General features: G+C 31.8%; 2 protein-coding genes and 1 long non-coding RNA gene across 10 annotated transcripts; 2 read left to right on the top strand and 1 right to left on the bottom strand.

Moving 5' to 3' along the window:
- The first annotated feature begins 32 nt into the window (after positions 1 to 32).
- On the top strand, positions 33 to 4,164 carry LOC112701860 (BRAP2 RING ZnF UBP domain-containing protein 1). Its single transcript, XM_025752642.3, has 11 exons — positions 33 to 614; positions 709 to 817; positions 937 to 1,051; positions 1,181 to 1,278; positions 1,636 to 1,742; positions 1,863 to 2,118; positions 2,450 to 2,503; positions 2,843 to 2,986; positions 3,064 to 3,128; positions 3,422 to 3,476; positions 3,569 to 4,164. Exons 1-11 carry the CDS (start codon positions 340 to 342, stop codon positions 3,725 to 3,727), a joined length of 1,437 nt encoding a protein of 478 aa, XP_025608427.1. The 5' UTR covers positions 33 to 339; the 3' UTR covers positions 3,728 to 4,164.
- A 415-nt stretch (positions 4,165 to 4,579) lies between these two features.
- On the bottom strand, positions 4,580 to 12,818 carry LOC112701821 (topless-related protein 4). Of its 8 annotated transcripts, none has more exons than XM_025752608.3 (26): positions 12,513 to 12,818; positions 12,112 to 12,267; positions 11,815 to 11,994; positions 11,619 to 11,732; positions 11,361 to 11,519; positions 11,087 to 11,264; positions 10,877 to 11,000; positions 10,454 to 10,566; positions 9,540 to 9,711; positions 9,310 to 9,419; positions 9,131 to 9,200; positions 8,935 to 9,008; positions 8,693 to 8,788; positions 8,503 to 8,598; positions 8,282 to 8,409; positions 7,951 to 8,185; positions 7,666 to 7,830; positions 7,508 to 7,600; positions 7,279 to 7,425; positions 6,918 to 7,028; positions 6,650 to 6,829; positions 6,163 to 6,291; positions 5,897 to 5,992; positions 5,621 to 5,809; positions 5,344 to 5,510; positions 4,580 to 5,253 (listed from the first exon to the last, which is right to left on the bottom strand). In XM_025752608.3, the coding sequence occupies exons 2-26, from the start codon at positions 12,189 to 12,191 to the stop codon at positions 5,055 to 5,057; spliced, it is 3,405 nt and encodes a 1,134-aa protein (XP_025608393.1). In that variant the 5' UTR covers positions 12,192 to 12,267; positions 12,513 to 12,818; the 3' UTR covers positions 4,580 to 5,054. The 8 variants fall into 8 exon arrangements, with proteins under 8 accessions (XP_025608393.1, XP_025608377.1, XP_025608410.1 ...); XM_025752592.3 differs by having other exon boundaries at positions 10,454 to 10,569; positions 12,513 to 12,768; XM_025752625.3 differs by having other exon boundaries at positions 7,517 to 7,600; positions 10,454 to 10,569; positions 12,513 to 12,768.
- A 10,571-nt stretch (positions 12,819 to 23,389) lies between these two features.
- LOC140183990 (uncharacterized) lies at positions 23,390 to 25,483 on the top strand. Its single transcript, XR_011880598.1, has 3 exons — positions 23,390 to 23,595; positions 23,681 to 23,754; positions 24,463 to 25,483. It is a non-coding gene; the product is annotated as an uncharacterized lncRNA (long non-coding RNA).
- The last annotated feature ends 709 nt before the right edge of the window (positions 25,484 to 26,192 follow it).

The following is a 26,192-nucleotide window of genomic DNA, read 5'->3' as shown; positions in this document are numbered from 1 at the left end:
TTTAAAAGGAAAATTAATTAAGAAATGATACAGACCTAGTCATGAATCACTAGCAATTAACAGCAAAAAGAAGTCTCACATACTCGAAGTGGAAAGTTTAAAGCTTTTCCTATTTATCCTCATCTACTTTGCGAAATCTCATGAAACCAACGTCACATGTATATTAGATTACACAATTGCCCCTGATTTTCTAATCTCTCGGGGAGAATTTAATTTATATTTAGTTTTTTGACCCTTACATTTACGAATTTCACAATTGCGCCACATCGCACCCCTGAGAAGTGAGAAGCAGAGACTCGTTCTTGTTCTTGTTGAGTTCTTCCTCTCAGAATCGGCGCCATGTTCTTCCTCCGAGTTCACTCGGTCGACTCGGAGCAGCCTCTGGACCCTGAATCCATCTTCTCCGAAAACGATGAAGATTCGAGCCCTAAATTCAGGGAGCGAAGAGGGGTTCTCCACTTGTTCCGGAGCTCCTCTCACTCCTCGATCCCAAGCCCTAGCTCTCGCTCTTCCCTTGTCTTCATTCTCGCCGTTCCCAATTACCTCTCCTTCGATGACCTCATTCGCTGGTGCGGACCCCACCTCCACCATCTCCACCGCCTCCTCTTCATCAGGTACCGTTTCTACTTCTTGGTTCCGCAAACGTTTGTTGCTTTCTTTGCATATTTCTTTCGTTGAAATCCCAAAATCGTGATTTGACATGTGTAGGAATGATGGAATGGAAGATCGCTACAGTGTGCTGATTGAACTTCAGGATCAACGTGCAGCTGATGCGTTTTATACCAATTTCAATGGCAAGACTTTTTCTCCTGGAGAGGTTAATGTCTTGTTTATGAAATTTGATTCATTCACTTTATATGTATACCAATCTTCCAGTGAATTACCTTAGTTTGCTTATCTTTTCTCTTTCTTTTGCAAATGATGATTAAAATTTAGGCAGAGGTGTGCCATATCCTGTTTTTGGTTTCTGTGGAGTACTCAGAATGTGCAGATATTGCTGGGACTCCTCCTGATGGATGTACTGAAATACCAACTTGTCCAGTTTGCCTCGGTAGGCTGCATTTGCTTTTGCTGTGGCTTTGTGTGTTTTGCTTCATTCATTATTTTTTTAGAGGATGGAAATAATCTTGTGAAGTGATGTTTATGATTTGTGTGTTCTGGTTTGCTCTTTGAATGATAGAGAGATTGGACCCGGATAGAAGTGGAATACTCACTACACTTTGCGATCACTCCTTTCAATGCCCTTGTGTTTCAAAGTGGACGTACTTGTCTTGCCAGGTAAGCAGGTTTCTCATTCCTTCGATTCTTGTTTCCAATTTGTATTGAAGTTCTTATTTTGGCTGGTTTAGGCAATTCTATTGTCACAAAATGTTACTTTCTGAAAAATCTCAGGAAGGAAGCAGCTTACTGTATGCCTGCTACATCTCGGCGTGTATGATTTTAGAAATAGAATGACCTCATATGAACATAAATTTTCAACACTACTTTTGCAGTTTGATTGTTCTGTGTTTTATTTATTATTATTATGCGGGAATTTCTGGTACCAACAGCTGTTTCTGGTTTTATTGCAAGTGATATGAAAGGATTATAATGTTGCCTGATAATTATTCTGAAGGGATTATGATCATATTTTAGGTCTGTCGATTCTGTCAACAGCAAGATGAGAAGCCAAGTTGTTTTGTTTGTGGAACGTTAGATGATTCCTGGGTTTGTATGATTTGCGGGTTTGTTGGATGTGGAAGGTAACATAATCATTTGAAGTGTTCAATTTTCAGTGATAAGTTGTGTACAGAAGCCCCAATTAATTCATATTGTGGAAAGATTTTGGTATAATTTTTTTTCCCTTTATCTCCCTCCTCTAGATATAAGGAAGGACATGCTATCCAGCATTGGAAAGACACCCAGCACTGTTATTCTCTTGATTTCAAGACACAGCAAATATGGGATTATGTAGGTGACAGTTACGTCCATCGGCTGAACCAGAATCAATCCAAAGTTGATGGCAAGTTCGAGGGAATGAATTACCGCTGTATTCTACAGAATGGAGACTGTGATGAGTGTGAATGTCATGATGATCTAGAAATTGATGGAGCCCTCTACAACAGCAAAGTTGAGGCAGTATGTTTGTTCTATATAAACTCCTGAGTGTCTGTGTTTATGCTGAAGCTAACTTGGACAGATAGCCTGAAATAGAAACATATGCATATCTGGGTCTGATATAATCTTGCTCGCTGTGATTAATTATCACTGGCCTGCTTGCATGAACCGCTTTACATTTAATAGATATACTGTCTTGTAGACATAGTTCCACATCATCATTTGATAGGATAGCATTTTAATTTTCTAACAACATTAAGTTTTCATTGTTATTATATTAGCACGACTGTTTCTGAGTATATTTCCCATTTCAATACATGGTTAGTGATTCATTGTTATTTCTCAAAAACAGATTTTGGATGAATACAACCGTCTTCTAACATCTCAGCTGGAAACTCAAAGACAAGTAAGTTGACACTGATGCTCCTGAAACTCATTCTCTGGGATATTTTAATAACTATGGAAAACAGTCTCTGCTTTGGATGTATGGAACTATAGACTATATTATGTCATCAAGGTTGACTGGAAACGACTTGTTCCTGACATGTCATTAGAAGTATTATAATTACAGGAGTGGTTAGAATTTAGGAGTACTGAACCTGCATGCTTTGGTTTGTCATAAATGCTTTAGGATTATAGCTAAAGCTAAATAATGATTCCCTCCATGTGATGATCTTTTGATGCAATAATATTGCTGTTGATGTGTGTCTGAACTCGGATTCTCTTTGTGCCGTTGTTGTTGTAGTATTATGAATCTTTGCTGGCAGAGGCAAAAAGCAAAGTGGACAGTTCTGTCTCTGAAGCAGTGGAGAAAGCTGTAACTTCTGGATTGCAGGACATCCAAGATAAACTGGAAAAGTGTACAGAAGAGAGAAATGGTGTTGCTGAGGTGAGCTTTCCTGTTTTCTCCTGCATTTTCATTATTTTTCCTTCAACTCTCATTTAGCCAGTTCTTTCTGCTCATAGGAGAATAAGAAGCTCATACAAAATCAACAGCTGTGGCGAAACAAAATTAAAGAAGCTGAAGAGAGGTAAATGCAGTTTTCTTCATTTTTTTTTCCTGGTTAGTTTAAATTTGAACTACTACAAGTACTCAAGTAATTATGACAATATTGTAGTTGGTATAGTTTTTATTTGCAGTGGAAGGCTGCAGACAAACATATTTACTTCATGTTGTCTGCAAAATTTGAGCTGTCAAGTAGTTAGGAGTTAAATACCATTTGCTTACCTAACCACTATGTTTATCGTTTGAGTGGATGTTGATTACATATTTCATTTACTTTGCTTAAATCTTGAGCTTATGTCTGAATATGTGATCCTGTAGGGAAGCCGCATTAGTAAAATTCATGAACCAAAAGATAACTGATATGGAGGAACAGGTATTGCTAAAGACTCTCAATAATTTCTTCTCATTCTGTACAAGTTTCCCAAGTTGATCGTTATGTGATGGGTTAAATGATATGACACACAGATTAGGGATGTCAAGATTTTTGTGCAAGCACAAAAAACAATTGATAAGATGACAGATTCAAATGGAATCAAGGACGGAACAGTGTTACCAGTGGCTTATGAGCAATCTACTCCCGGCAACAGTAAGAGAAACAGGAAGTCTGGTCGAAGGCGAAACTAGTTGTTAGTTGTCACCACCAACCATAACAAATAAACAACCGTTGCAACATTAACACACTGAAGTTTTCACGAGGGAGTTGGCACTGTCTAAGGATCGCTAAGCGCCACCAGCCACTGATACTTGTTTAATACTGTAAATCGATGATATAGTCATATAAAGGTAGATTCAACTTTTTGTGATGATATAGTCATATTGACTTGGCTGCCGAGCATTGCAAAGAAACAATCACACGTTTTCTCTGCATGAATATATTTCTTTAATGTCCCAAATTTGTGTAGAAATTAAAGTATATGCAAGTGTCGGGTCGTGACGTGTGCGTGTATATACATTTTAGATCCCAAAAATCCAAATTTACATGTCGTCTTAAGTTTCAAACCACAAATTGGACAAAGAATGATCTGTTGACATCATTAGCAATAAAATAAATATTTATGAAACCTTTCTTGTTATGTTCGCAACTCCTTTCCACATTCATAATTGAGCCAGTAATATAATCAAGATCTGGGCTACTTTAGTAACCCAATCTGGCATCTCTCCCACACATAAACCCTTCTGTGTCCATAATTCTGGACCACTCCCGTAATCCTTCCCACTTCCACCAGTGTGTTCGGTACAAGGAAGAATAGTATTGAAGTGGAGGAGACAAGAGGCGAGAGCATATAAGATAAATATGATATCATTAAAGAGGAATATTATAAAACCACAGATGTCCAAATTTTGCCATGGACCAAGTATCCATTTTAGCGAATTTTGATATTTTTTGTATCAACCGGCAAATCTAACAAATTTTCAAAGAAATCAATCGCCGACGTCTGACTTCTTCTGAAAACATTTAACGCAAATCACCAAATATTGAGAAAAGAATCCTTTGCATCGAAGGTAAAGATAAATAAACACAACTGATATAGTTGCTACATTTAGCTGGAGGTAAAAAAAAAAAAAAAAAAACTATAACGACTAGTTCACTATATATAAAAATCTACACAAATTAAAGGCAGGCCTAACCGAGAGGGAAAAAAAAATAACGACAATGACCAAGCATCCATCGGCAACGCCCCAGCCGAATTAGACCATAAACTTAATGGGTAATAATCCTGGACGAATGAACATGCTCTGATAGACCCATGGAGCAGAAATTGGCTAAGGAGCCATTAACAAGGTGAGTAATTTGATTCATTGTTGATTTATCCTCCTACAAATTATGAACACCTAAGTTCCGCAGCTTCCCCTTGCAAGCCAAGTAAACGCAACAGGGGGCGGGATCATATGCAACCGAAATGAATACATACACTCAAGTCCTTGGTGAAAGTACTTCATAATACATTTGTCACCTTTGTGGTTGCTCTGAAATAGTGTTACCTGAAGCAGTGCTAGGCCCAGCACCATTCTCAGTAGGAGGTGGAGAACCCCATCTTCCTTCCGACTCTAGCGGTTCAAGTACATGTACTCCACCATCACTGAGTCCTAATGCAAATTGATTGGGTTCTGACGGGTGTGCAGCAATCACAAGAGGATGTGCTCTCAAGCTGTCAAAAATTTTGTTAATTATTGTATATAACAAGAGAAAAGGATATTGCAATGATAGATCTTTTCCTAAATTGATAAAGGAAAGGTACCTTGGGTTGGGAAGGAGATAAGCAGTTGGATTTATTCTACATCTTAATCTGAGTGTTGAGGCAGTAAGAACACCAACACTTCCATCCTCAAAGCTTACATATATTGATTGACTATCACATGAATAGGTTGCGTGTGTGATTGGACCACTAGCTTCTCGCGGAACCCACTAATCATATAAAACGGAAAAACCAGAATATCAAGTTAGAGAGTCAAGACCAAAGCAAAGAAATGCATAAACCAATAATTGTGTTTAGATATAACTAGGCAGTAGCCTACCTGCTTAAGGCATTCTAACTTCGGTGCCTCATATATGGCTATTTGAGTTTCGTGAACAGCTATTAAATGGGTCTGGTCTAGATGGAATTGAACTCGGGTATCTGCTAGAGGTGCTGGTGCGCGTCCATTAGGCATTTGCAGGAATTTACTTGCTTGCTTTTCCCATCCATCCGTACTCCAAACGCATAACTGTTGGACATAAGGAAACCAGTTGAGCATTTATCAAATCAAGAAACACTCCACTCAGCACGATAGTTCCATATAAATTTTCCTTACCTGAGAGTCAGCTCCAGATGATACAAGCACATTTAGAACATGAGAAAAAGCAAGTCCAGTAATCCTCTTCTGATGACCTTTCAGCTTGGTTTTGACCTTTGGTGGAAACATCAAAAGAGAGGCCAATGTCAAAAACTTCAAAAACCAACTTGTGACACTCAACCAATGCCTTTTGGCATGGGATATAATAAGAGAAAAGTAGCAAAAGTTAACTAACAATCTACACAATTCAACTATAAGCTTTAGGCCTTGCATAGACATAATACCTCATCAACCCTAACATTGTAAATTTGTATTGTAGAATCGTCCATGCCAATAGCAATGATATTGTTGTCTTGAGGATGAAATGCAAGAAATGTAGCAGCCGGTGGTGGTGGCATGAAAGTAGTCATTGTCTGCAGTTAAGATTCACAGAAATTGATGTTTAATCTCAATGTATAACTGCAATGAGCATAAAAGGAAAGCAGTCTACACAAGGCCTCAAGTGAACCAGGTGCAAGCCACTGATAACTGCAGTACTTTTATACTTGAAAGGAGGACTCCATCAACACAGGGTCCTATTAATTTCATGCTATATCTATTTAAGCTCGCTAGTTTATTGTCCCCTCCTTTGAAAAATCAGAAACAATTAACCAGTAAAAGAAAGCTTGTTCAACAAAATAAAAATTAATAGAACTTTCAAAACTGCTTAATTTAGAGCATACATTAAAAGATACATTAAAATAGAAAACATTCAAAAAGAAAGCCACATGCCTTGAAAGTCATCATATTGAACAGGGAAATTTTCCCCCCTGAAGCTGACATAACATACGAGTCATTCTTTGACAGTGCAAAGCATGACACAGCATCCTCTGGGTTAGTATCACTGATATCATTGGTCATCAGTATTCCACTATTTGGTTGCCATAGTTGTGGTTGAATACTTGCAGTGGCCTACACAGGAAATTTTTTAGACTAACAATCCAATGAACAAGAACATGTTAAAATGTATAAACAACACATATTACAGGTGCTTTGTTACCTTCCCTGAGCTGTTCCGATCATTTCTCTGCCATTTCCAAAGCTTGTGAACACCATTGGCTGCCAAAGCCAAAATAGCAACCCCTTGATTTGTATAAATTAACCTAGCTACCTGAAACACAATTTAAAATGTCTTACTACTTGAAACCATCTAAAAAACTTCATGCAAATTGCATGCACCTAAAAGAATTCACATAAGCAATGTCATGTCAACATGCTTGATTTCGCAAAGTACATAATAATAATAATAATAATAATAATAATAATAATAATAATAATAATAATAAATAATTACAAGTTTATCCATCCACTTCAGTTGCCAAAATGTAATGAACATATACAATTTTAGCACGAGGTCATACCCTCATTGACCCTAAACTATCAGGAAGTTTCAAAGAGCGACACTGTGATGGTTCATTGATTTCTGTCATCTTCCATATCCTAGATTTATCCACAGCTTCATCAGCAATCCTGGGTTTGACATCAGCTAAACTTCGAGCATCGTTATTCTACAGGGGCAAAAGAAAAGCAACTAACTGTCACAACAAAAACACAATCTGCATCAATTTACTGAGAGTAGAAATAACTCACAATCCCAACCATGGCTGCTACAGGAGGAGCTCTATCAGCAAGGCTTGTTCCAACCGTTACATTGGTAGAAGGGAAAGCGCCCATACTAGGTGCCTAAATAAATATGAAGGATTCAGAATGTGCACTTGCAATACATTAGCTGAATTTGAATCACTTACCTTAACAACAGTGGCAGAAGCAACTCTGGAAGCATCAAATGGACGATTCTCCACTGTCCGAAGCAGCCTAATTCCTTCAGCATTTGCTAAAATTTTAACTCCATTATCAGTTGTGGAGACAGCCAACAATATTCCATCCTTGTTAAATCTAATACAGGGGGAAGCCTGCGGGTTTCAGACATAAATTACCACAAAAGAAAGTTATAACAAACCCAAAAAAAAAAATCAAACAAACAACAAAATTTAAAATAAAGTAAACAAAGACAATGGCAGTCTCAAAGTTACCGGTAAGCCACCATCTGCATCAGCACTCGTCAACAAGTTTATATTATCCATGTCCCAGAATTTGATCATAAACTCATCACCAGCAGCTAGGAATCGATTCTTAGTGGTATCGAATTGCACTACACCTACAGATCTCTTCCCCAGACCGTGATAAGTGCGCTTCACAGCTCCCTCACTTTCATTCCATTCCACTAAAGAAGATTCCCCTTCTTTGTTTGTGCCACATGAGAACAATCTATGAACCATGCAAAGATAATAAGTAAATCTTTAAACCACATGATCATGTATCACCCAGAAAAGGAAGATATAAAATAAGCAAAACAGTTAGAACCTTGTTCCGTCAGCACTATATGCCATTGTAGTAGATGAATGGCCAGGCGCATCATAATCAACTCTGGAACCCATGTTATCATACAACCATGCCTTTATTTTTCCATCAGTTGCAGTAGAGAATATGAACTGTAGAGCCACATCAGGACGTAATTAGACATTTAAAAGAACACAAGGGAATGATATGCAAAACATGCACAAACAAACATTGAAAATTTTTACCTGAATATTTTCTTTGTGGTGAGGGCATACAGAATATACAGGTGCCTCATGACCCTCAAAAGTATACTGCTTTCCACCAGTAACTGCATCCCATACCTGCAAATCTTGAACCATTAAAATAAAATAAAATAAAACAAAATAAAAAATTGAGATCTATCACCCAACAATACACACTATAAAAAAAACCAACCTTGATGACCCTATCCTCTCCACATGTTACTACACAAAGCTGCTTGTTTGGATAAGAAAAAGCAAGATCATTGACACTCCCAGAATGAGCTTCAATCTGAGCCATGAAAAAATGATGAAATCAGCATAGATTAAGCAGATAAGTTATGAATCTTGTGCTCTGACTGCTTTCAATGTATAGTCAGTGGATAAACAGAAATAAAAACAAATCCAATAGACAAACTCTTATAAAAATGAACAAACCTCTAGGTGGTTCCTCAGATCATCCCCACCATGATAGGAATATATGTGCACAATATGTTTCGAATAAGCAACACCTGATGTATCAATAGGTAAAAATCAAACTTTGGCTCCATGCAAATTTGTGCAAAAATCAAATCGACTCATTCAGTGGACAAGAGAGATAGAAATATAGAAAGAAAAATTCACTAAAGCATACTGCAAAGTGTTCCATCAGGACTCCACACCACGCGGTTAACTGATGCTGAGTAATCATTGGAAAGAGATGCCTATAAAAATAATCAGGGAATTAGTAATTAACCAGTGACAAGTTTGTCGTGAAAACAATAAAAAATTATACAGCATCATCAATCATTAGTTTAATTTTAAGGACCACACCTGTAGTGCCACGGAGCATGATCCAAGTTCCCATACTTTAAAATTTCTATGAGCAATCCTGTCACGGCTCCCAATATCCCACACCATGATATCGCCCATATTTGTTCCCACTAACCATCAACAGATGAGAAAAATAACAGACAAATTAGCCAATATATATATAAAGACAAAAACAACATCAAACACTTAAAAAACTATTGCATGCAGATCAAAGGTCAAAGGATGCTTACCAAGAAGTAGAATTTGCTGAAGAGGATGAAAATCCATGCTTTTCACAGTTGAACCTTGGCTGAGGGTCATCACAACAGTCTTGGGCAAGTCATCAGAGGAATAGGAGCTCTGACCATGGCTCTGACTAGAGTATGCAACAGGAAGTAAATTTACAGGAAGATTGTTCACCTGCTAAAATATATATACACATAAGTGAGGCCCGTTATACATAATGAATCCTGGTCATCCAATACATGTTACATTTTGAGATGTGAGGGGAAGCAATCGCTGAAAAATACAAATTATCTATTCTGCCAATATGGAAAGAACACAAATACAACACACACACTAGTCCAATCAAGTATCAATTATAAGAATCACCACTGCACCAATTAGGGTATACACAAATGCAACTTAATAATTTGTAAAAACAATTTTTAATGGTGTGCAGTAAAACACACTTCTTCCATTATGCTCTCATTTCCCATACAATCAATCATAAAGGTTCACCAAAAGTGTCTTCAATTCTGTAAACAAGAAAATCAATATAAACAATATCTTTTCTGAAAAAGAGTCTATGGAACACAAGTTTAAGGGGACTGTTAAGAAATGCTGAATTGATCATTTAATAGTCCAAACACAATTCAATAATTAAAGAAAAATCATCAGAACTGATCAGCATAATCATAGCAGCATACAATGTTCATGGTACTTTTTAAGTTCATAGTGCCAGTTGTGCCAAATAATTTTTTTTTAGTCCATTGCAAACAGGAAATTTGAATTGCTAAATACTCCAACTGCTTCATGTGTTAATACTTCAGGATGCTTGTGCATTAGGCTGCCCTATATATATGAGGAATCATAAACAAGATACAAACTGTTACTTTAAATTAAAAAATAAGACAAAAGAAACAGATGGGAGGCAAGATTGTACTTCATCTGAGATGCCGAAAGGCCTTGTTCTCTTCATTACATGATCGGAATCGGCAGTTTGATAGTCCATAGTAGGGTTATTGGTAGGAGGAGTCCTGGGGCGCTTTAGAATGGCTGCTACAATTACCAAATTCCAAAATCCCAAAGGGCAAAAGAAAATCAGTTTGCTTAAATATGAATTCTGCAACCCAACTTCATTGAATGCCACAACTCACATGCTAACTACAGCAATATTTCTATCAAATTCATGCCTTCTCAGCTTTATATCCTTAAAGTTGCTAGTGCTAAGTGCATGTGTTTTCCATCATAGGTGATCATACTGATGATTTCTAATAGTCATACATGGCACGCATATAAGTTATGTAAATTCAGTGTGTGCATTAGCAGAAACGCTGAATCATAAAACGGGAAATTTTTCATGTACCTGCATTATTAGCTGAAGCCAAACCTATGGGTCCAGCAGATGCTGAAGGATGTGGAACCGGAGATGGGTTAGCCATCCATCCAGCAAGGGATGTCGGAAGAGCTGCTGGTGTAGGCTGGAAGGGCTATGCAACAGCGTATAAACAAAGTCATAAGTAAAGTAAAGCTTTCCCAGTAAAGCATGAAAGAATTATATCTGGTGTTTACTTACACCATGAGCACTAAGTGGTGGGAAACCTCCTGCCTTTGGTACAGCACCCATTAAGGGATTGGTGACAGGGGATGGAGCCCGTGCGCCATTTTGTTGCCCACAACTGTGATCTACAAAAAGGGTCTTTATGTCGGGGTTAGTTCTTGGAGTCTTACAAAGTTGGTGCTGCCAATTTAAACTGCAAGTCAACAAATAAATAAAAATGTGAGTGCCATCAAACATATCAGGGACTGAATAGGCATTATATTCAATGTGGCAAGGTACTGTTATGAACCTCTGATTAATTAGAGTCCTTAATCTGGAGTTCTTCAAGGTAGGAAACTGAAGCTTATCGCGAAAAACAGGGTTAGCTTCTATTAATTTCTTTAGTTCAGCAAGCATTATTCCTCTAGCAGACTTTGTATCCCCATACTTAGATAGCTGCTCATTGTGTCTGCAAATTTCATATTAAAAAAATTACACTGTATAAGCCAGAAAAGGATAAATAGATCAACCCGGCATCAAGACAAAATTCCAAGAAAATTGTCCCAACCTGAAATTATCCAAAGTCAACAACTGTGTGATTTCCTTAAAAAGCTCCTCATTAAATGCTGCAAACACTTTCAAGTCCTTCACTAAGATATCCACTGCTTTAGCTCGATCTTGCCTGCATCGTTTGTTCATATTAATTCTAAGCAATAGAAGAAAAAGTATATGGCAAAGCAAATTATCTAAAAACAGTAACCTACTTGTCCAATGCTTCTAGATACTTCTGCTTCCTTATCTCAAAGAAGATCTTCATCGAGTATCTATTGTCATCCACCTTCGTAAAACCAGACAAGTACTTTTCCACCTCATCCCACTCCCCATTTGTCACCATATCCTCGAAATACCTCATATTGAAGAAAAATGTTGATTCTTGCTCCAGCCTGGACGTCCCCAACATTGAAATAAAAAACGTAAAAAATAAAAAAATAAAAAATAAATAAATTATTAAATTACAAAACGACAGAAGAAAAAAAATATTTTTTATGAAATTATCATACTTGTGCACAGTTTCCTTGAATTTCTCTTCATCAAGAAACTGAAGTATAAGAAAGACCAGTTCTCTGCTGAGCGAAGACATGGCGGCGTCCCCAATAAAGCTTAAAAAGAAAACAGAACCCGCCTCAAAGATCTAGAACCGAATAGATCAACACCACCTGAGCATCAAAACACCGAATTGAGCGGCGAACAACCAAAAATAACAAAACACGCAAATTATTCATCAACGTGCAGAAGTATATATACACAATTACATCGCAATCAACATCACAATCACAATCATAATCACATGGAGCAGTAAAGAAAAAAAAACGTAGGGAGGTTTACTGAAAGGGAAAAACCAAAACCAAAACCAAAAAAAAAAAACAAAAATTAAAGATAAGAAAGGTGAAGGAGCTCGCACCTTGACAGATTCCTTGCGCAGATCGAGAGGTGTTGGAGCAGAACGAGAATGGCGAGGGAGGGTTTTCAGTATTTTCTCGCTCTACTTTCTCTCTCTAGCTTTTCCTGTGTTAGAACTCCTCTTGTTGTTGAGTATTTATAACAAGAGGAGAAAAAAGGGGGCTAGGGATTTCAAGAAGAAAGAGAAAACGATGAGAGAGAAATGAGAAGAAGAGAGAGAGAGAGAGAGAGAGAGAGAAAGAACAAATGTGTGAAGCGACGAAATAAAGGTATCAGACAGTTTAAATAGCGTTAGCGAGAACGAGATGAGATGGAATCATCGCCTTCCTTACTTCCTATTATAAGTTGTTGGATAAGTCATACTACTTATGCACCCTGTGATAAGTCAATGTGCTTATTAACAGTGTAATAAGCTATTGTACCTATCAGGAGTCATAACTTTGGCTAGATTTGGATTCATTCTCGCCTTGACTTGCGGGGTTTTCAACCCGGGTAACACTAATTAATTACTTTCTAAATTTTGCGATGAGCTGGCATTCGTTTTTAGATTTTCATTAATTTTGAGATTTTGGAATAACTAAAATTTGGGAATACTTATACTGTAGCCTTTGTTTCTTGTTTGTATTTAATTTGTCATTCTGTCCACGTGTGTGCTTAGTTTTGGGTCATAATTTTCTTTGTTTTTGGTAAGATAATTTGGTTCAGATTTTTATCTATTTCTAACATTTATTTTTTAATGTATTAAAAAATATTTTTAATATCTATATAAAAATATAATTATTATTAATTAATTATATATTTAAATTATTTTTAATTAAAATATATATTTAATTATTAAAAAATATTAGTATTAAGATAGTGTTTATTATAAAAATATATAAATATAGCAAAATTATATTAAATTTATTTAACAACAATTTTAACGTGCATGTTAAAATTACTAATAAAATATTTATTATAAAAAAAATACATAGTTTAGAAATTCGTAAACTTTGTATTTTTATCTTTAGTGGTTTATAGTTTTAAGATTTTGTAATAGAAAATAATTAAAATAACAAGTAAAAGGAAAAAAATAGGATTTTATAGTTTTTATTTTTATAAAATTTTAAAAATAAAAACTACTAAAATAAAAACACAAATTAAACATATTATAAATTTTCTATATATTTATTAAAATTAATTTTTTTTTATTTGAACGATAATAATCTTAATATATATTTTTATAATACATCTTAACTAAACTTTTTTATTTGATTTACTTGAAAAGGTAATATATTTTTTGTATTGTTACTCTTAATTGACTTCGACCTTTTTAAAATGTAAAAATTATCTGCAGAGAATATGAGATTAAGATTAAGAATTTAGGATGTTAAAAGGACAACTAAAATAATTGTTATTCAGTTATTCCATTGATGGTGGATCCCACTATGTCATCGATGCGTGGTGGAAAATTTGCAAGGCACAAGCAAAACATATCCATCTTCATCCACTTGCAAACTACAACCATGTTTAAATATTTAATTATTTTTCTGTCTAAAAGAATTATTCATAATTAAAAGAGAATGACAAATTTAGCATACAACTAAGAATAAAGTATAAAGCACAAAAGAATGTGACTGTTGTCTAGATACATTACAAGAATTAATTATAGCTAAATATATACTTTAGTACAGGTATTTGATGTAACAACTACGATGGAACCAAAAATTTGTCACTAACTAGTTAATACCACTCTCAATTTTTTTCAAATAACAAACAATAATTATGCAAAAATGCTACAATAAAATTTATAAATCAAAGAAGAAGTACAGTAGATTTTATTTTCATTTTATTCCTTTCTCAATTATTTTCTTGTCACATACAATGGAACATTTTGTTTATGAGAAGGATGTATTCTTTAATTCATTTATTTAACCAAATACATTGTAAGGAAAAACAATTTATTCTATTCAAAAAGAAAAAACTTCATAAAGAGCTTTATATAAATAATATTAGTCACCAAAGAAAATATATATAATATTCCATTTATGGTGTAAGCTAGGAAGGAAAGAATGATAAGGAGAACACTAGAAATTAGTAATTTACAAATAATTGGTTAAAAATGGGTTTTAACTAAGGTGATAAATGGACAGAAATTCATCGAGTCAACTTGTATAACTCGCTAAAAAAGGTGGGTTAGTTTGCAAAATTAAAATCGGTATAATTAAAAGGCTCGCCTAACTCGCGTTGCCTAATTCGCATATTTTGGTGGGCGGACTGCTTTGAAGATAATAATTGAACATGATCTAAGTTATAATTTAAATTATGTTCTATATTTGATTGATTAGAGATTTAAAAATGTTTAGGTATATGTTTTGGACAATATTTATTTTATTTTTTACAATGTTAGTTTTATTATTTTGTTTCAAAAAACTTAGTTAATAATTATATTTATTACATATTTAGAATTATAAAGACTTTAATGTTTGTGAATTTAAACATTATAATTTTTCTATGTCTTTAAAAATTATAAATTATTAAAATAATTATAAAATTATATATATTATTTAATATTTATTAATTTATTAATAAAATAATAAAAATAATAAAAAAAGAATTAACAAAAACTCTCTCAACAAGACTAACCATTAGTCCATTTGTCACTCCTAGTTGTACCAATGCCAATGCCAAAAGGGTGATGCTGCAATCTCAGCGTTATTCTGCAATCTGTATTGAACATTATCAATGGTGAAATAAGAACTAAGTTGTGAGATGGAATCAAAATTAAAAATCTATAGTTTAATGAAGGAGGTTGATTATTAAGATTTGTGGTTTTTATATTATTTTTTAGCATGATTCTCGTGTCTTAGTAGTTGTAACATGCTGTAATACAAATTCTATGAATTCACTTTCTCTTATTTTAAAATTTTTAAACTTTATATTATAAAAAAATTAAAGGTATTTATTAGTAAAACGCAACATATTATTTATTATTCATCACTAAAAAGAGTTTACTCAACATTTATTATTATGACAAACTAAGAAATATACAAAAATATGCATCTAATCTGATAAAATTGTAAAATTGAGTACTTAACAATTAAGCTATAGCAAAAAATAAAAGAAAAAATATATTTGAAATTCTTTATCTCATGCGTCATGTTCTTCAATAATATGATGACACGTAATCAATCTTTTTATCAACTCAATGAAACTCGCAACCATTTGTTCTATATATCAGTAGATAGGAGACAAAAAATAAATATTTAGAGGCGAATAAAACATACACTTCTTATTATGAAACAAAATTTTTCCAAATTCTCTCCCCCATTAACTTGATAATTGAAAAAAAAAATCATAGAATTTGTTCTTTTTTCTATCTATTTGTAATTTTAATTTTAATATATTATTTATATAAAATAATTTTATATACGTATCTAATTATATAGTACTATAAAAAAATTATAATTTTTTTTCTCTATCTTATAGTTAAAGACATTTCTTGAAAATACTACCATAAATAAAATATTTTGTAAAAATACAGAATAAATATTATTCTTTAAGTTCTTATATATGTATTTAATATATTAAAAAATATTTTACTCTCTTAAACAATATCCTAATATTACTTTTTTTTTTCAAAGAAGCTTTCATATTTTTTTAGAGATATTTTTTATATCCAAGCAATTTTGGCATTCAAGTTCATCAAAGCAATTTTAAGTCACGCGTTTTTTCCACTTTCTTCTTTTCTCACGCTTTTTCTCTTCTTCTTCTTCTCTTCTCCCCTGCGCTTCTCCTTCTTCTCTGCGCTTCTTCTTCCACGCTTCTTCTTCTTCTCACGCTCATTTACACACGGGACATCTTCTTCGCCTTCTTCCTCGCATTCCTCCTCCTTCTTTTTCGCGTTCATTCTTCTTCACATTTTTTCTCTTTATCGTCATTCTTTTGTTGTTGTTGATGCGGTATTTTTTTTGTCTTTTCCTCTTTTTCTCTCCCTGGTGAAGAAGCAGTAGAAGGTGAGGAGGAAGAATTTGTAATTGTGCAAAACAGAAATAAATCGAACATATTATTATAATGAAACAATTATATAGTACTAAATGAATAGAATATTATCTATTATAATGAACCGAAACAGGTACTCATGGTGAAATAATTGTATAATACTAATTGAACGAAATATAGTCCATTATATAAAATCAAATTCAAACAGTTTTCTGCATAATAAACCGAAATACATACTCATGGTGAAACAATTGTATAGTACTGAATGAATGAAACATAATCCATTGTATAAAATCAAATTCAGACAGCTTTTTGTATAATGAACCGAAACACGTACTCATGGTGAAACAATTGTACAGTACTGAATGAACGAAACATAATCTATTATATAAAATCAAATTCAAATAACTTTCTGCATAATGAACCGAACACGTACTCATTGTGAAACAATTGTATAGTAATGAATGAACGAAACATAATCCATTATATGAAATCAAATTCAAAATACCTTTGTCTACAATTTAAAGATTATCAATTCAATTCAGATTCAGAACACCTGCGTCCATTCAATTTGATTGAAAAAATAATTCATTAGCAAAATGTTGGTGTTGTTGGTGATGACGATAACGAATGAGGAGGAGAAGGATAAGCAGAAGAAGAATCTGTGTAAGGAGGAGGAGGTATACGTGAATTTGAAAGAAGAAGAAGAAGACGTATACCTGTATTTGAAAGGAGAAGATGACATATGCGTGTATTTGAAAGAAGAAGAAGCGCGGGAAAAAGAAGATAAAACGCGTGTAAGCGTGGGAGAGAAAAAAAAAGATAAAACGCGTGTAATGACGCTCTTTCAATAAGAGTGGTTTTTGTTGGTGTTATCTATTTAGATAAAACTTGGATGAAAAAAATATTTAAATGTGTAGCATAGCCTTTTTTTTATATCTTAACTAGTAACTTAAAAATACTCATAATGTCATATATAAATAAAAAAATAGTTCAACTATTTTGTTAGTTCTTATAATTTATTTAAATTTATAATTAGATTTTTATATTTTAAAAAATTTTAATTAGATTTATATACCAATTTTAAATTTGTTTAACAATAAACGTTATAAAAATATTTTCATTCGCCTTATATTACTAGTGAATATTTTTTAGTATATTATAAATTTAAAAATAATGTAAAAATTTAATTAAATTTTTTTATTAAAATATAAAATTTAATTATAAATTTAGTAAAATTATAAAAATTAACATAATAATTTAACCTACAAAATTTTTTTATAAATAATAAAGACTGTATCAAATTTTTAAAATATATATATTGCATATAACATGTTTACCGTTTATTTTTTACTATAAAAAAATAATTTCCTGTCTTTATTAAAAAACATTGTTAATGATAACATAACTCTACGAATAATGATAATGCCACTTGTAAAGAAAAGATTAGTAGACCTTTGGAAGTTGTTAGTAAGCATTGTTGCTTAGTGGCGCAAGTTGGAATCACATATACATCACTTGATCACTTCAATGGTTTTCCATATTTTATGCATTTATACACTATATACATGCGTGTCACATACGTCTATTTAATTTGGATAAAGTTCTTAGCAGCAGCAGAGGTGCATACAAGAAGAGAAAGAGAAATAGAAATATGTCGAGTTATCGCGATATATTGGAAGGAGAGAATCGAAGAGAAATAGAAATGTCGATTCAGTGTGACGCAAGACATATTAAACGGTTGTAATCAGGTCGCTTTTGTATTTATCTAGAAACAGGGTGCACCCTTCACATGTAAACCTCCCCTTCATAAATAAAATCTGCCACTTTATCTCAGCTTCCTCTTTTTTGTTACTTTAGTGTAAAAAACTCAAGTAGAATCAGTTTTAAATTATTTGATCATATTTTTATTTAATAATTTTTAATTATTAAATTTATATGAAATTATTTTTTTTATGTAAAAAAATTTAACACAATAAGATAAAACAAAAGGAAAGAAACAAAAATTCATAATGTTAAAAATAACAACTCTTAATTATTTTTAACATTATTATCACCAATTATAAAATTTACTACTAATTTATTTATCGTAACTTATAAAGGATGTGTTAATAATATTCACCAACTACTCCTAATCTTAATGTACTTGAATTTTCACTTTAATTTATATTCATCTGAAAAAATTTAAAAAAGTTTTCTAGTATAGTTTTTTTAATATTTTAAGACATTTTTTACTAAATTCATATGATAATATGAATTTATTCTATACTCCATTTATTAATTAATAGAAGAAATAAAATATATAAAATGTGTTTTATGTCTCCAAAGATAGTCAAGAATTTCAAGTTTCTTAAACAATGGAGTATATGTTTTACATAGTCTAAATATTTACATCTGATTTTAATTTTTAAAAATTAAATTAGAAATTTTAGGTTAAATAGTTAATTAAATATTTAAAAAAGAAGGGAATTCAAACCATTTTAAGTAGCTGCTTAAAGTTGTGTTGGACCTGCTTGGCAAACCATTTTAAGCATAAAATAAGCGTGGGTTGCACTTCACTTTTATTCCATTATTACGTCCCACTTTCCTTTTATGTTCTCTTTTTCTATTTTGATTCAAATTGGTCTTGCACAAATATATGCTTATTATTTATGTGTTATTTACTTATTTGTGAAAAATAGAATAATATTCAAATATGCTCTCCCTTTTTTTAATTACTTTTTATTTTGATCTTCGACATGATTGATGTTAATAAGGGCAATAAAGTGCCACTTGTCACTTTTTGGATAACATATTTAGATTGATGGTATCCTCCTAGACAGCATCAGGAGCCAGAATTTAGAAAAGAAAAAGGTGAATAGTTACTTGATTTTTTAACTGAAAAATAAATAAATGATTGATTAATTAAAAATATAAAATATTTATTTTTTTTAAATACAAAACATCTAAGCTTTTGCCAAAAATTTATGTTTTTATATATTTTAAACAGAAATACTTAAATATCTTTTATTTTAAAAAATAAAAAATATTTTTTGTATTTATTCTTAATTAAAAATGTATTTGTCTTCAAATTAACAGATTAACGATAAATATATCGTTTTCTCCAGAATTTATGCACTATATACTTTGCAACAAGAAAAAATCACCATCATTTATTCTTTCAGTAATTAATTTATAAAATATTATTTATACATTAAAATTAATTATTATTATATTTATATATAAATATATATAATTTTATTTTATTTTTAATATATATTTATATTTTAATATATATTTTATACTCATAATTGACTTCAACAATTAATTTTGATATACGTAATATAGTCGATTAATTTATGAATTAGTACTACCATTGAAGCTGTCAACACGATTATACGAGCATTCAGTTGTTTTCTAAATTTGAAAATAGTCATTTTATTCTCTTTTTTAAATTTTATAATGACCGATGATTTATTATTATTATTATTATTATTATTATTATTATTATTATTATTATTATTATTATTATTATTATTATTATTATTATTATTATTATTATGGATAAGATTAAGATATTTCTCCTTTTTTTAAAATGATTTGGTATAAGAAAACTTTGTAGTTTATGCCAAAAATGTTCGTAGTAATGTTATGGTGTTCATCATCTGATTTACGCTTTTTCAGTTTAAAAACACTTATTTGTTCAAATAATTGATTTTTATTAGTTATATAATTGAATTGGTTCAAATGTTTAATATCTATTTGATTTCAGTAAAATTATTATTTTGTAGTTTAAAATAACACTTAATTATTAATAATAATTAAAATATAAATTATGAAATAAAATTCACACCATCAAATTTCAAATTTAATAGTATATGGACAATTTATATAAATAAATTGTTTGTCTTTTAAATTTACAAAATTGCATTCTTTTAAATATAAAGACGCAAATATATTGTTTCGTATATCTATAGAAATCGCTACTGGGAGTAGCGGTTTACGTAAACACATAATCCGCTATAATTAGTTGCGGATTACATGCAAATAGGGGAACACAGAAACCGCTAGAGGCTATCACGGTTTATGTTTATTGATGCTTGAAACTATATTTGCATCTTCATATTTGAAAGAACGCAATTGTAATTAATTATTATTATTCATATATATTGTTAGAAAAGATAAGAGACAGTAGAGAAAAGATTTATGTGTATTTAAGTTGTTTGAAATGATACAATATAAAAGAGTATTTATAGGTGCTAAGAGATTCGAAATAATAAAGACGTAATATCCTATAATAAATATTAAATAATTTTATTGAAAGCTAATTGATCATAATATATTCTAACATCCCCCTCAAACTTATTTAAAACAATAAAATAAAGAAAAAAAACTATATAAACTGATGAAACTTGTGCAGATAAAAACTGTCGAAAGGAAGCGTAGATGAAACTACCGTAAAAAAGCACAGACAAAACTGTCGCAAAAAAGCACAGACAAAACTCTCGCAAAAAAAATGCAGACAAAATTACCATAAAAAAGTGCAGACAAAACTGCCACAAGAAAAGCGCAGATAATTTTATAATGACCGATGATTTATTATTATTATTATTATTATTATTATTATTATTATTATTATGGATAAGATTAAGATATTTCTCCTTTCTTTAAAACGATTTGGTATAAGAAAACTTTGTAGTTTATGCCAAAAATATTCGTAGTGGTGTTATGGTGTTCATCATTTGATTTACGCTTTTTAAGTTTAAAAACACTTATTTGTTCAAATAATTGATTTCTAGTAGTTATATAATTGAATTGGTTCAAATGTTTAATATCTATTTGATTTCAGTAAAATTATTATTTTGTAGTTTAAAATAACACTTAATTATTAATAATAATTAAAATATAAATTATGAAATAAAATTCACACCGTCAAATTTCAAACTTAATAATATATGGACAATTTATATAAATAAATTATTTGTCCTTTAAATTTACGCAATTGTATTCTTTTAAATATGAAGACACAAATATATTGTTTCGTATATCTATAGAAATTGCTACTAGCAGTAGCGGTTTACGTACACACATAATCCGCTATAGTTAGCTGCGGATTACATGTAAATAGGGGAACACAGAAATCGCTAGAGGCTATCGCGGTTTTTGTTTATTGATGCTTGAAACTATATTTGCGTCTTCATATTTGAAAGAATGCAATTGCAATTAATTATTATTATTCATATATATTGTTAGAAAAGATAAGAGACAGTAGAGAAAAGATTTATATGTATTTAAGTTATTTGAAATGATACAATATAAAAGAGTATTTATAGGTGCTAAGAGAATAGAAATAATAAAGACGTAATATCCTATAATAAATGTTAAATAATTTTATTGAAAGCTAATTGATCATAATATATTCTAACATCCCCCTCAAACTTATTTAAAACAATAAAATAAAGAAAAAAACTACATAAACTGATGAAACTGGGGCAGATGAAAACTGTTGGAAGGAAGCGCAGATGAAACTGCCATAAAGAAGCACAGACGGAACTGTCGCAAAGAAGCACAGACAAAACTCTCGCAAGAAAAACGCAGACGAAACTATCACAAGAAAAGTGCAGACAAAACTGCCGCAAGAAAATCACAGACGAAACTGTCGCAAGGAAAGCACAGAGAAAACCGACGAAAAAAAAGCGGAGAGAGAACTGCCGAAATTATGGCGAAGTGTCCAAAAACTGTCGAAAAAGTAGCAAACTGCAAAAAGATGGTAAAATGCCAAAGGATAACAAAAATATTTGGTTTCTTCACGAGAATAGTTAAGTAGCAGATAACAATAGTGTTTGATTAATTAGACTTGGAAAGATACAAGACGGGGAGGATATACTAATTAGTGAGGTGAAAAAACATCAAAGCAAATACGGTGATTTCACTGGAAGAAAAAGACCTATCCTCTTCAAAGAGGATGCCATGGCTCTGGTATCATGTTCGAAAGGTAAGAGAGAGGAGTAAAGAAAGGATTTGTGTGCATTCAAGTTGTATGAAATGATGTAATATAGAATGATATTTATAAGTGTTAAGAGAATCGAAATAATAAAGATGTAATATCCTATAATAAATATTCAAATATACTAAATAATTCTAATAAAGCTACTTGATCCTAATATATTATAACATATGTTATATTATTTTATTTTTATTATCTAAAAAAATTAATTTCATAATATTTTAAGAGTAAATATGTTTAAAGGAGTGAAAAGTAGAGGATTTTATTGACTTTTTTTTATAGAAATAACTTTTTTGAATATATTTTCTATTTTGTGTATTGGTTTGATATCCACTCGATCTGATCGGATCAGATTTGAGCATAAAAAGAATAAATATTAAATTTAATCTGACAAATTTATTTAGTGTATATTGGATTAAAATTTTAATCATATCTGATCTATAAATACCTTACACACACTATTACTAATGTTTAATAAACTAGTTCAATTAATGTCTTAATTTTAAATAATGATTTGAGAATTCAAAATTTTGTATTGTTTTATTTAAATTTATAGTTTGAGTTTCTTTAAATTTGGCATTTTACTTTTAATAACTAGTTGTAATTTTTATAGCTTATTATTTATCATCGAAAAGGGAGTAAGTTCATTTTTATTGGTTTATATTTGTCGTTTATATTTGTCATGAGAGGTAATGTTTAAAATAGTTTTTGAAATTTCTAGCACGCTTTAGTTGGATTCTTGACTTTATAAAATGGCGAAATAAATCCCTCAATTTGTAAAACGTAATTTTCCATTTATCCTTTTATCGATTGATGTTAAGTGTATGCTAACATATACGCTGCCACCTTGACTGCTCGGCTATATTCTAAACGACGTCGTTCTATGGGTTATCAAATGAAACCATTCATCTTTATCTTCATCTCTGGCTATATTTCTTTCAACCAGGACTATACTTACATACTCTCTTCCTTTTTTCCAATCTAATCTCTTTCATTCTCAAATAAACCCTCCCTCTTGCTAATTTTATTTTTCTTTGCTACAGTTGTCTCTTCATTGGCACTAGAGATAGATTCAAAATATTTAATACCAATACAGGAAGGCTTTGTCACTGAACATGTATAGCTCAAACTCCATGAATATTTCAATCTTTTTACATGTCCTACTATCTTGTTAAATATTTATGAACTTTTTTACCTCATAGGTGTTGGAAGTTTTGTTATTGTTGAGATGTTGTTCAGCTCAACTCTTCTTGCTATTGTTGGAGTTAGTGATAAGGTAGTTGATTTTCTTCGTTGTATTGTGTGAGTTTTGATTGAGTTTTCTCTGTGATCTGATTATTTTGGTTATTTTGAGTGATGCAGCAATCTTTGTATTTTAAGACGCTTCTGTTTATTTAATTCAACTATTTTTGTTGCTCTTAGGGAATTAAACTTTTTAACTTCAATACTTGTTGTTCGTATGAATAGAGAAAGCTAAAAATTTTAACTTTTTCAATTTTTTTTATTTTGTTATATTTTGTTTTATGTGCACTCATGATTTATTTTTGCCAAATTGTTATTGAACAGCCATCAAGTACTCATGAAAGATGGTTGGCGGTAATTTTGAATGAAGTTGAGTCCTAGTGAAATTTGGATTCTAGTCTATTTTATGAATATTTGATTACACTATCATGCTATTTTCTTAATATTCACTATCACACTATTGTTGTTTCTTGTGTATTTTACATTTTTTTATGTCACTGTATAGTAGTTATACTTAATAGTTGCACTCCTATATATTCTTTGATGTGTGTATATATATGAACTACACATGGATCATCATATAAAATTATTCCATTTTTTTTCAATTACTAATTTACTATATTAGATAATTGGAACGAGAAGTGCATCATTCATGCTAGATAATGAATGACCCAATCAACACAATGTTAGATATTCATTGTTAAGAATAATCTCATTTCTCTTCTATTTTTTTCCAATGCAGATTCATTGTCATTTTACAAGACAAGGCATATACATATATGAATTAAATAGTCTCACGGTCTTGGAGACTATTGACACGGTGCCAAACAATAAAAAATGAAGCTGAAATTAATACTGTTGAGATTCCATTCAATTAAGAGAGTTTGTGAGAAGCACTATTTTTGCCATGGGTGCATGTTATAAATTGTGTTCTTGCATTTGCATATATAGCATTGTCAGCCCTGAAAATGATAATGTAGGACTTCTCGTTTTGATATTTTGTATTATCTATATAGTTTTTTGAAAAAAAAATTCACATAAATTTGTATATTTGTCATTTTTTAGAATTTTTTTGTTTGAGTATATATCTTTTAATTTGTTAATGGTATTTATTTGTAGCTCTGTGTGGCGAAAATGGGATTGAATAATAAAAAAAACACAAATTCAAAACAACGAGAGTTGTTCTTAAAATAGGATTGAATAATGATATTCGTAGCTATATGTGACTCTAAAGTTGTTATTGTTTGAGTTATCTTTGACTTCTATCACCATCATCCATCATGCCTCACCAAAAGAATGAATTTTCAGAGCTTGAAGAGAGGATACTATGAATAACAACGAAGAGGAGTGGAGATGAAGAAGAATATACGAGGAAGATGAATGTTTGGGGGCTAGGATTTTGTAAGTGTGAATGGATCAATTTGAGTGTTTTAGTCAAATTTTAGATACCAATTTGAGTTGAAATCATTGTGTGTCCACATCAGCATGCATCAAACTGCCAACTTGGCACTTAACTGTATACATCAGCGACGTTTTAACGTCTGGTAACTTTTGGACTAATGGAGATTCATGCTTCTGAGAGTGGGGGATACATTTAGTTATTTTAAAAAGTGGAGGACTTATTTGATGCGAGTTGGAAACTTCAGGGACTATTTTGGGCATTATCTTTTTATTGTGATCATAACAACAATTAGGTTTGTCTAACGGTTAATTTATTAATCTAGTCAAATAAGTGTCGAGGGTTTAAATTTTTGTCTTGTGTATGCAGTAAGCCATTGGCCAACAATAAAACTTTTAAATGAAATTCTGATCTACAACGAATTAATTATTAATCTGTCGCCTTGTCGGATTAAAGAATGCCGCGAGCAATAAAAAATAACAAGAATTACGTGTGATTTTAAGGCCAAATAATTTCAATATGGAAAAAATAATTAAGTAATACCTAAAAATGGAACTTTTTGGTGTGTATACAGATGAGTGGACGTAGCAGAGAGCCAGAGAGTACAGTACAACACACAGGTAGCGTGCTGACTCAGCACGCAGCATGCGAGATGGACATGTGGCGAAAATACAGGCAACACGCAGGTTGCGTGATTCCTGTGCGATTCATACATGGCCTCCATCTATCCAACACGCAACCAACGTGATTCCCACGTGGCAACCATCTATCCAACACGCAAGCTGTGTGATACACACGTGGCATTCATCCATGCAACACGCAACTTGCGTGATTAACACGTGGCAAAGGTTGATGGGAGCGCTTTGCAACATAGAACTTGTGAGGTAAGTCCTTTGCCTATAAAAACCGGAGCCTGGTACCATTTTACTGTGTTACAAGAGGGAAGGCGAGTCCTCTGCGAGGTGTTTTTCTCTGTTGTGTCATGGAGGCTGATGCGGTATTTATAACCCACACTACTAACCGGCAAGTGCACCGGGTCGTACCAAGTAATACCTTACGTGAGTAAGGATCGA

Source organism: Arachis hypogaea, chromosome 1 (genome assembly GCF_003086295.3).
Source record: "Arachis hypogaea cultivar Tifrunner chromosome 1, arahy.Tifrunner.gnm2.J5K5, whole genome shotgun sequence".
Lineage (NCBI taxonomy): Eukaryota > Viridiplantae > Streptophyta > Magnoliopsida > Fabales > Fabaceae > Arachis > Arachis hypogaea.
This window is presented reverse-complemented; position numbering and strand designations above follow the sequence as displayed.

Excerpts from the sequence above, each read along its gene's own strand:
- LOC112701860 (XM_025752642.3), top strand. The coding sequence starts at position 340 with ATGTTCTTCCTCCGAGTTCACTCGGTCGACTCGGAGCAGCCTCTGGAC. Across the intron at positions 3,129-3,421 it reads ATTAAAGAAGCTGAAGAGAG|GGAAGCCGCATTAGTAAAAT; the intron begins GTAAATGCAGTT and ends GTGATCCTGTAG. Across the intron at positions 3,477-3,568 it reads TAACTGATATGGAGGAACAG|ATTAGGGATGTCAAGATTTT; the intron begins GTATTGCTAAAG and ends TATGACACACAG.
- LOC112701821 (XM_025752592.3), bottom strand. The coding sequence starts at position 12,191 with ATGTCTTCGCTCAGCAGAGAACTGGTCTTTCTTATACTTCAGTTTCTT. Across the intron at positions 9,420-9,539 it reads TCAGCAAATTCTACTTCTTG|TGGGAACAAATATGGGCGAT; the intron begins GTAAGCATCCTT and ends GTTGATGGTTAG. Across the intron at positions 9,201-9,309 it reads CATGCTCCGTGGCACTACAG|GCATCTCTTTCCAATGATTA; the intron begins GTGTGGTCCTTA and ends TTATTTTTATAG.